The 10,676-nt window shown below is 39.8% G+C and overlaps 2 protein-coding genes across 10 annotated transcripts; one reads left to right on the top strand and one right to left on the bottom strand.

The window, feature by feature from the left end:
- LOC112291542 (ADP/ATP translocase) lies at positions 1–2,680 on the top strand. Of its 6 annotated transcripts, none has more exons than XM_024539104.3 (4): positions 1–97; positions 395–427; positions 992–1,874; positions 2,149–2,680. In XM_024539104.3, exons 3-4 carry the CDS (start codon positions 1,011–1,013, stop codon positions 2,443–2,445), a joined length of 1,161 nt encoding a protein of 386 aa, XP_024394872.1. In that variant the 5' UTR covers positions 1–97; positions 395–427; positions 992–1,010; the 3' UTR covers positions 2,446–2,680. The 6 variants fall into 6 exon arrangements, with proteins under 6 accessions (XP_024394872.1, XP_024394875.1, XP_024394873.1 ...); XM_024539107.3 differs by having other exon boundaries at positions 987–1,874; XM_024539105.3 differs by having other exon boundaries at positions 1–255.
- Positions 2,681–6,351: 3,671 nt separating this feature from the next.
- LOC112291543 (ADP/ATP translocase) lies at positions 6,352–8,880 on the bottom strand. 4 transcript variants are annotated; one of them, XM_090256076.1, is made up of 3 exons: positions 8,593–8,880; positions 7,173–8,060; positions 6,352–6,898 (listed from the first exon to the last, which is right to left on the bottom strand). In XM_090256076.1, exons 2-3 carry the CDS (start codon positions 8,034–8,036, stop codon positions 6,602–6,604), a joined length of 1,161 nt encoding a protein of 386 aa, XP_090112202.1. In that variant the 5' UTR covers positions 8,037–8,060; positions 8,593–8,880; the 3' UTR covers positions 6,352–6,601. The 4 variants fall into 4 exon arrangements, with proteins under 4 accessions (XP_090112202.1, XP_073394814.1, XP_024394881.1 ...); XM_073538713.2 differs by having other exon boundaries at positions 7,173–8,055; XM_024539113.3 differs by having other exon boundaries at positions 8,795–8,880.
- Positions 8,881–10,676: the final 1,796 nt, after the last annotated feature.

Below are 10,676 nucleotides of genomic sequence, written 5' to 3'. Positions count from 1 at the left end.
TGCCAAGCCCTCCTCGTGTTGCTTCTTGTGCTGCTCTCCGTGCGCGCGCTCCATCACCGCCGCTGACCCATTTCGCCCCTCTTCGCAGGGCGTGCCAGTACTACTCCCCCCCTGATCTCCTTCTCTTGCATTTTCTGCTCTTTCAGTCTCAATCCATGCTTCTTCTTGGTAAACACGATCGGGACGATGCTGGGGTTTCGTCATTCCTTAAGGTTTGTAGGGGTTCCGGAGTCTGTTTAGCTACACGTCTTACAGGTTTGTCATATCCTTTAATTAATCTGTGACAGTAGCTGCCAGTATCGCAGCTTGTAATGTGAAGTTGGTTTTCAGTGTGGCATTTTTATATGGTTGGGGGTTATTTAGAATGTGATCTAACAGCGTCTGGTTGTTTTAGGGTGGCGTGGAGTGCTGTGTGAAACGACTGCGGGTATGTGGATTATAGAGCAGCCGTAGTCTGGATGTTAGCACTTGATGTTGTGTTGTTGAATGATTAGGTTTTCTATGTTCAGGTGGAGTCATTTTCTTGCAGTGATAATGACTTTGGCGGGCACTGTGTCTGATGGGGCGCACGCGCAATGTGATTCGAGATGTGCTTAGGAAAACTTAAGTTCAATGTTGGGAATTGGATTTGTTTCTCGGTGTATCTTATTTGGAGAGAATCAGCGGTTTTCTGCTCTGCTTTACATCTCTTAAAAATGTCGAATTTTTGTTTGGTTATTACCAAGAGTGTTGAGATCTCCATGCTTCTTGATGTGTAACATCGGTGCTTGATTCTGTAATACGTAGTTACAATGCGAATACTTTGAAAATTCGTCTTATGTACTTCTCATAGCATGCATGTCGACATACGATCTACTTGCACCCTTCCTTTGTAACTAGGATCGGTAGTCGGGACTATTTGATGCAAGCATTTTTACAACAGATTTCCTTTTCTAATATTTGGAGCAAGATATACAAGGTAGGATCTGAAGTGAGTTCGTGGTTAGCGCAGGGACTGAGCATCTACGACAATGGCTGACCAGCGTTGCCCCAGCGTAGTGAGCAAGATGGGAGGGACGTCATACCTGGGATCCAGGTTGGCACCTGGCCGCGCCATGTACCCCGCGTCGGAGATGAGCACTCCGTTCGCGGCCGCTGCCAAGCTGGGTGCGATGCCCAGGCAGACGGGGCTGAGCTCCCTGTGCCCCATCGACGTGACCGGCGGGAGGAACATGTCGAGCCAGGTGTTCGTTCCGGCCGCGAACGAGAAGACGTTCGCGTCGTTCATGACCGACTTTCTGATGGGCGGTGTGTCGGCCGCGGTGTCGAAGACGGCCGCTGCGCCCATCGAGCGCGTGAAGCTGCTGATCCAGAACCAGGACGAGATGCTGAAGTCGGGGCGTCTGTCGCACCCGTACAAGGGCATCGGCGAGTGCTTCAGCCGAACGGTGAAGGACGAGGGAATGATGTCGTTGTGGCGTGGAAACACGGCGAATGTGATCAGATACTTTCCGACGCAGGCACTGAACTTCGCGTTCAAGGACTACTTCAAGTCGCTGTTCGGGTACAAGAAGGACAAGGACGGGTATTGGAAGTGGTTCGCGGGTAACTTGGCGTCGGGAGGTGCTGCGGGAGCGTCGTCTCTGCTGTTCGTGTACTCTCTGGACTACGCGCGTACCCGATTGGCGAACGACGCGAAGTCGTCGAAGAAGGGAGGAGGCGAGAGGCAGTTCAACGGGCTGGTGGACGTGTACAAGAAGACGTTGGCGACGGACGGAATCGCGGGGCTGTACAGAGGGTTCGCGATCTCTTGCGCGGGTATCATCGTGTACAGGGGTCTGTACTTCGGAATTTACGACTCGCTGAAGCCGGTGGTGTTGGTGGGCAACCTGGAGGTGAGAGGAGGATTGCCGATGCCTGAGCTCTCGTGTTTTTTTTTTATTTATTTTTTTATTTTTTTATTTTTTTATTGTGGGGAGGGGCGGGGGTGAGGATTTTGTGTGGGATTGGGATGGGGTTGGGTGATTGGGGAGGGGAGAGCAGCGAAGAAGGCAAGTGATGTTTTGGTAAAAGGGTGAAGTGGGACGAAGTGGCAGATATGTTGGGTGCATGGGAGTGTGGCTTGGGAGGACAGAGAATGGGACTGACGGGTCTGGAATGGACTTGCAGGGCAATTTCTTGGCGAGTTTCTTGTTGGGATGGGGAATCACGATCGGAGCGGGTCTGGCGTCGTACCCCATCGACACGGTTCGGCGTAGGATGATGATGACCTCCGGAGAGGCAGTGAAGTACAACGGGTCGATGGACGCGTTCAAGCAGATTTTGGCGAAGGAGGGAGCGAAGTCGTTGTTCAAGGGCGCTGGTGCGAACATCCTTCGTGCGGTGGCTGGAGCCGGAGTGTTGTCGGGATACGATCAGTTGCAGATCTTGCTTCTGGGCAAGGCCTACTCTGGAGGCAGCGGCTGAGTGCTTCGTAGCGGATTATGAAGAGAATTTTGTTGCCCTGGTCTTCTTTGTGCTGGAAATTTTAGATGAATGGAGACTTCGTATTTGTCTGCATTGATGACGGTATTTTGTTGCTTGTAGGTTTGTGCTCTCCTGCATGGGGCATCTTACAAAATAATATTAGTTTTGTTGCTTCAGATGTACCGTTTTATTTTTGGGCAAAATTCTATGTGGCTCGCGGCTTTCTCTTTGGTTACTGAACCTTGCAGTGGTCATGTTGATTATTTTTCGGGCTTTGAATCCTCTTCTTTTATTTTTGATGTTGGATTGTTGTGTACTTGTTGTTGATTGTCGAGCATTTGGCATTTTTACGGCATGTGGTAGCACTCGCTTTCAAGCGACGGCGGCGTTCGTAATGCTACACCAGTGGAGTAAATTCCTCTCAGTGAGTGGATTTGTCTTATGACATTGTCTTGTTCATGCCTCAAATCTCTTCACCTTGACAAGGATGCTGTTGTTCGAATGGACGAAGTGGGGATCAGTGGAAATGGAACTTGACCTTAGATATTTCTAAAATGCAATCCGTGTCACTGAGTCGATCTTTTAATTAATTCGGAATTTCTGTGACAGATCAAATCCATGAATTCTGGTAATTCGGACTGGAAGTTTGAATAATTTCCAGACGGATGAGAAGGATACATTATTACCTTCTGCTCGTTTCGTATTATCCTCGTACATGTACATTTGGTGTCACTGTTTCTCCCATAGTTTCTGTTTTAAGGTTGGTGATGGCACATTTTATGAAGTGAGGGGAGTTTAATGCAATATAATTTCCATTATTTCTCATTCTTTGTGCGCCAATAACAACGTATGACGTGGCTCCCTAGTTATTTCTTTTTTGAGTCCTAACTCTCAATTTTTGCATTGTGAACGAGTTGATTTTTGGACTCAGAGCTTTCTTTTGGCTCGCCATTGAATTGTACTCTAAAAAGATTCATGCATTTGTTTTATAAATATTTACAACGTTTCCAATGTTAAGATTATTTTTTGTTGTGTGCATTTGCAATTAATTGATTTTTCTTGATATTAAGATTATTATTATTATTGTTATTTGATCATCATATTTTGTTTAAATAATTGTAAATACTTCCGATTAAAAAAATTGTACCTCCATAATTGTTTCCAGCAATACAAGTGTAAATGAATATTCAACAATTTAAATTTTCAGAAGAATTTTAAATGAAAATATTAATGATTTATTGTAAAAGAAGTTAAAATATGTCAAGTGTTACTTTTTATTAATTGCATCTATTTATACGAATAAATATTTGTATAATAAATTACAAAGATTAATTTCTTTTAATATGTTGATTTTATTTCTAATAATAAAGAATATGGTTGTAACCTCTATGCACAAGAAAAGTTATATCTTAGATTTTTTTTTTTAAAAAAAGACAAGTCAATTTGTATCAAGAGAAGAAGAAAGATCAACATTACGATATTTAAATGCAACATTTATGCAATAATTTTGCTTAACCATATTGAATTTCAGAGTAGTTCGACAAGAACTAAGAGGCAAAAAAGTCATTTGTTTTGGTATACAAAAAAGAATTGCAAAGACCATATTTTTACTTTTTATTTTATTTTTTATTTTTTCCAAGCATTTATAGATTTTTTTTAAAAAATAAGGTATTAAAATGTGGATATAATGAACATTAAAATAACACCATTAATAATCTTATGTACATTTATGGGTATTTTTATTTTTATTTTTATTAAGATAAACTCATGCTATAAAAAAACTATTTTATCCCAAAATAAAGTTTATGAAAAGATTACTTTGAACACCAACAATAATAGAGTAGGTATAAAGTTGGATAAAGTTATAGAATGAGGTCTTTGGGTCACAAAAGATGCAAGAGATTTCCATAAATGAGTTCAAATCTATAAGTTTTGTTCTAATGGGATTTGACTAAAAATAAATAAAATTTTGATATAAGTTAATAATAGATTTGTATTTGAATGCCAAATTATATATATATATATATATATAGACTAATGCTTTATGAATTATCAATTTTGTTACATATTTATGAATTACATGTATGGTGTGATAAAAGAAAATTACAAGTGATTGAAACAAGACTTGTTAAATAACCTAATCAACTTTTAAAGAATTTATCAACAGATTTAGATATACTATATATTTATAATTTAGTATTGAAAGATATTTGGCCAAAATTATAGACAAGCATGATTGATAAGTTTAAGAAAATAAAAATAAATAATTTTAAAATTATAAAAAATAATAAAAATATTATAAAAGAGTAAAAGTGTATAAACTAAAGAAAATGTTATTTATTTTTTTGATTTAGTCTTATTGTAATGATATTAAATTTTTTTCAAACATCATTGTAAAAGATGAGAATATTGCAAAATAACAAAATTCAAGATATTACAAATTAATTATAGAAACTAATTGTAGAAACTAGTTTTTATAAACCTACTATTTTATTTTAATCTTTACCATTATCTCTTTAATGGTTACATTTTTAATACTTTTTATACAAGAAGAAATAAATAAGTAACATAAAAGTAAGCTTAGAATAAGAAGTGATGTACAATTGTAGTAGAATAGGAATTTGGTTGGTATTTGGTATTAGAAGAACAGAAATATCAAATGGCTCCTTGCATTAGAATATATTAATAAATCTCAAACTCTTAACTTTGTTTAACTAATTAAAAATAATTTTATATTTTTAGTTTTTGTTTTGTGTTTTGTGTTTTGTGTGTTTTTTTTTTTTTTTTTTTTTTTTTTTTTTTTTTTAAATCTTAATTTTTTAACCTTGCATCCTTACTATCAGTATTTTAGGAACTTTTGACAATTTGTTGCATGTCACTAAGTTGCTCACAAAATTTTAAATAACTATTCAACATCCATGTTTGTAGACTTGTACAAATGACAAAAAAATGAGGTAAAAATATCAAAGTGCAAATTAAATACCTATTTTACAAAATTGGAGATACTCTTGGCTATATACTTAGAAATGAATTAGAGCACAATTAAGGACACACTCCCAAACTGCTTAGGAGACATCCCTTTGACAACTCTACAAAAAGAAGTTCCATCTAATTGCAAAAATGTGTCCAGCTTTCCTTTCTCCCTTCCCCAAGCCTCACATCCCTCATTTACACATTCAAACTCTTATTTGTGCAAAAAAAAAAATCAGGGTGAATTTACAGTAAAAGATATGGGTGCATGACTTCTGAAACTTCTTCTTTTTTTCGATTTTTTTCATTGATTAAGTCTATAACCAATTATAATACATTTCATGACATTCTGTCAATCACTTTTAAAATCTTGTTAGTCTTGTTTAAAGAATATTTTATTGTAGATTTAGCCTAAATTATTTCAATACAGACAAGAGCTTTATTTTGTGAACAGTAAGATACTTGGCATGGGGGTGTCCATGCAGTATAAGGGGCTATTGACCTAGCTATTTACTATTTAACTAAAACAACATTGTTTTCACTTATGTTTTTCTCGTCTATGTTAAAGTTAGCGTTGATAATGAGATTGTTCTCTAAACAACTAGGTTTCATACCAAATGACTCAATAAATAATGTATAATCTATATATACATGTATATATAAACTCTCATATCAGATGTACAATTTTCGTAAATTTCACCAGCGAGTAGGCTCGTTGAAACATTTTATTCCATCAGCAATTCATTGTTGACAAATGTAACAGAGTTCGTGCCAAATTATCATGAAAACAAGTTGGACGTTTCATGTTCCTGTTTTTGAGAACTTACAAATAAACGTATTACTTTTATTGCAGATGACAATTTAGAAAATTTGTTTTTATTTGTTGAGGTGTATAGAATGATATTAAATGAAGATAAAAAGAGAGCACAATGGACGAACCAGAAGCCAGCAATTCTTGCTTCATAAGAGTTGTAAATAAGCACATTATGGCGCCTAAGTTGAGTAATCTCGAAGTTAATTCGAAGACACAAAACTAACACGATAACCAGCTCAGCGCACTATACGCATGTGCACTATGATAGTCAGAACGCGAAAGAACTCAAAAAGTTACACTACAAAAAAGAAAGTGCTAAATTAAAGATTGACCAGGGCAACAAAATTCTCTTCATAATCCGCTACGAAGCACTCAGCCGCTGCCTCCAGAGTAGGCCTTGCCCAGAAGCAAGATCTGCAACTGATCGTATCCCGACAACACTCCGGCTCCAGCCACCGCACGAAGGATGTTCGCACCAGCGCCCTTGAACAACGACTTCGCTCCCTCCTTCGCCAAAATCTGCTTGAACGCGTCCATCGACCCGTTGTACTTCACTGCCTCTCCGGAGGTCATCATCATCCTACGCCGAACCGTGTCGATGGGGTACGACGCCAGACCCGCTCCGATCGTGATTCCCCATCCCAACAAGAAACTCGCCAAGAAATTGCCCTGCAAGTCCATTCCAGACCCGTCAGTCCCATTCTCTGTCCTCCCAAGCCACACTCCCATGCACCCAACATATCTGCCACTTCGTCCCACTTCACCCTTTTACCAAAACATCACTTGCCTTCTTCGCTGCTCTCCCCTCCCCAATCACCCAACCCCATCCCAATCCCACACAAAATCCTCACCCCCGCCCCTCCCCACAATAAAAAAATAAAAAAATAAAAAAATAAATAAAAAAAAAACACGAGAGCTCAGGCATCGGCAATCCTCCTCTCACCTCCAGGTTGCCCACCAACACCACCGGCTTCAGCGAGTCGTAAATTCCGAAGTACAGACCCCTGTACACGATGATACCCGCGCAAGAGATCGCGAACCCTCTGTACAGCCCCGCGATTCCGTCCGTCGCCAACGTCTTCTTGTACACGTCCACCAGCCCGTTGAACTGCCTCTCGCCTCCTCCCTTCTTCGACGACTTCGCGTCGTTCGCCAATCGGGTACGCGCGTAGTCCAGAGAGTACACGAACAGCAGAGACGACGCTCCCGCAGCACCTCCCGACGCCAAGTTACCCGCGAACCACTTCCAATACCCGTCCTTGTCCTTCTTGTACCCGAACAGCGACTTGAAGTAGTCCTTGAACGCGAAGTTCAGTGCCTGCGTCGGAAAGTATCTGATCACATTCGCCGTGTTTCCACGCCACAACGACATCATTCCCTCGTCCTTCACCGTTCGGCTGAAGCACTCGCCGATGCCCTTGTACGGGTGCGACAGACGCCCCGACTTCAGCATCTCGTCCTGGTTCTGGATCAGCAGCTTCACGCGCTCGATGGGCGCAGCGGCCGTCTTCGACACCGCGGCCGACACACCGCCCATCAGAAAGTCGGTCATGAACGACGCGAACGTCTTCTCGTTCGCGGCCGGAACGAACACCTGGCTCGACATGTTCCTCCCGCCGGTCACGTCGATGGGGCACAGGGAGCTCAGCCCCGTCTGCCTGGGCATCGCACCCAGCTTGGCAGCGGCCGCGAACGGAGTGCTCATCTCCGACGCGGGGTACATGGCGCGGCCAGGTGCCAACCTGGATCCCAGGTATGACGTCCCTCCCATCTTGCTCACTACGCTGGGGCAACGCTGGTCAGCCATTGTCGTAGATGCTCAGTCCCTGCGCTAACCACGAACTCACTTCAGATCCTGATTGAGATAAGCAAACAGAATTTGAACAAAGAAAGTTCTTCAATGCGAGTTTAGTTTTTGAAGACACTGAACCTCTCCTACAAAGCGCAGTCGTTACTCTGGGTTGTGCACCTGACATTAGGGGTTGATTTCGACATAGTAGAAGCTTTTAAGGGAACTTCAAACTTTGTGTCTAGAACACTCGGATACAATCGAAGAACACACAGGCTAGTAGGGGAAACTTGAGCCACTAGTTACTGACAATATAAATTAATCGATACAGAGACAAAGATACACTGGAATGTAGTTCATAGGGTTAGAGCGAGATAAATTGGTTAGGATTCTAGTGCGAGCTCAAATCGCCACATTATTCCAGGGGATCTCACAGTATAACTCTGAGGTGCCGCAACTTTGTGACCCACATTCGATCAAGCCAGCACGGAGTCAAGCCAAGGGCAGAATACCAGTGGTGAGGACAGCAAAAGTGGAGACTCAACAACAAATAATTCTAAGGAAGCAGGCATACATTGCCAGACTCACGCGACGATAGACGAAGATCCTGGCGACTAGTCACGCAGAGTGACCGTGAACACCCAGGTTAAGCTAAAATCGAGCTTTTGACCATGAACCACCTATGAAGATATCAAGCATCGTCTCGAAAACCCAGAAAAAACTCGGCCAACTGCATCGACAAACAAGTTGGGTTCACAGAGGTCGAGAAAACATACGGGGGAACCCTGACACACAGGGCAAGACGGAGCGCGGCGGCGATGAAGGTGGTGCCTGCTGCTGCTGGGAGAGCAGGATGAGCAGGAAGGAAGAAGACGACGGAGAAGAGGTGCAGATCTTCCAGTTTAGGGGTCAAATGGGCTGCTTGTCGCTCCCCCGGCCGGGCGAGTAGATGGCAGCCCGTCACAGGTGCCGAAGGGAATCCCTGGAGTATCCGGTGGCCTCCGAGATGAAACTCCGAAAGAGTCCACTGGAGAACCGGATACTGTGGGTGGCCAGCGCCCTTGGCTGCGCTGGAAGGGCCTCACCCGCCGCACATCTACTCACTCACCGTCTTTTTGCCGGTGACTCTCCCAGTTGCTCATGCCCTACTTGTTCCCTCGCCGCTCGCTTCAGTGAATCTCGTCGTTCGCTGTGATTGGCCCCGTTCCCCGCGCTCCTGATGCTCTTCTTCTGGGTCAGGGAACAGAGTTCATCACGTACTTCGAGCAATTATTCCGTATGCCATTTCGTATGTTCTAAATATCTTGTGTTCATGGAAATCTTTTGTGAATACATATAAGTGCTTTATATAGTCTAGTTTGTAGATTAGAGTGGTGTCCAGCAAATTTTACCGCGTCTATAGAATTGAATATCGTGCTAAGATTGAATATTTCATGAGAATAATTTTCGAGTTCATCGTAGTGGAACAATTTCTAAAGTGAATAGCATATTCTAGTGACCTGAAATTTTCTTCATCATCTATTCAATCAATCTAAGTGATTGAATCATTTGTATATAGATTTTATTTTATTTTTATAATTTTCATAATTTTTTTCAATGGAATCGCAATCATCAAATAATAGTTGGATATATATATATATATATATATTAAGAAACATATATTGTGGAGTGACAAGGGGTACTTTAAAACCTCAATTCAAATCATTCCAATACTTTGCTGCATTTAAGTAATACAAAATATTAATTCGTTTTTTATAAACCATATTATCCTTCTTATCATTCAAAGTAAACATATGCATCTCATTAATCCAAACATGGATCCCAATGTTAAACAAATTAATAATTGTTTTTTGTACATGATATGAATACACAATATAAAAGAAATATGCCTAATATAGATGTTGATTTTCAAATGCAGATGCTTAAATCAATAAAGATAATTTGTATTTTGTATGAGCATAATTTTCATAACAATTATTGTAAGTATTTTTTTTTTTAAAGTTCATATGTATATAATAATCTTGAATAAAAATAAAAATCATAAATAGGAAATTCATAAGATGCACTACAAAAAATAAATTATAATTAAATAATTATTTTTAATTATGAATTAATTTAAATATAAAAGATAAACATAAAAAATAAAAAATAAAAACTACTTGAAAATACTTTTGTTTGAGCAAGTTTTGAAGGTTGTATAGAAACGCCAATAGACATTTGAATTTTGAAACACAAATTTTCTTGAGAAGTGTGGTTGGGACTAACAATGCTTTGGGTGTTTCTTGTGGGTGGGATGAAATAATGGATTGTACTCAACTTGCAATACACAAAACAATATAAGAATCCATACATTAAAGATTCATTTATTTAAGATCTTTATTAAATAAAGATATTTTTATTGTACTACTTTAAAAGAAAAAATATTTATTTATTTTTTAAATCACATATTAGAATTTAAAAAGTTGATAGATGTATTTAAATTGATAGATATATATTTTTAAAAGATCAACAATAAAATTTACTAAATTTTATTGTTAATTTTTAAAAAAATTAATAATATAATTAAATTTTGAAGATAATAAATGCAAAAAAATACATGCAATAGTTGTAGTTGAATGAAATTAGCAAATATAGAAATAAAGCAAGTAATATCTATAG

The sequence above is a fragment of the Physcomitrium patens genome, chromosome 14 (assembly GCF_059467195.1).
Source record: "Physcomitrium patens ecotype Gransden chromosome 14, ASM5946719v1, whole genome shotgun sequence".
In the NCBI taxonomy this organism is placed as follows: Eukaryota; Viridiplantae; Streptophyta; class Bryopsida; order Funariales; family Funariaceae; genus Physcomitrium; species Physcomitrium patens.
Note: the sequence above shows the minus strand (reverse complement) of the source record. Positions and strands in the feature narration are given on the sequence as shown.

Coding starts and splice junctions, on each gene's coding strand:
- LOC112291543 (XM_090256076.1), bottom strand. CDS start 8,036: ATGGCTGACCAGCGTTGCCCCAGCGTAGTGAGCAAGATGGGAGGGACG. Junction 6,899..7,172: donor TGTTGGTGGGCAACCTGGAG/GTGAGAGGAGGA, acceptor ATGGACTTGCAG/GGCAATTTCTTGGCGAGTTT.
- LOC112291542 (XM_024539110.3), top strand. CDS start 1,011: ATGGCTGACCAGCGTTGCCCCAGCGTAGTGAGCAAGATGGGAGGGACG. Junction 1,875..2,148: donor TGTTGGTGGGCAACCTGGAG/GTGAGAGGAGGA, acceptor ATGGACTTGCAG/GGCAATTTCTTGGCGAGTTT.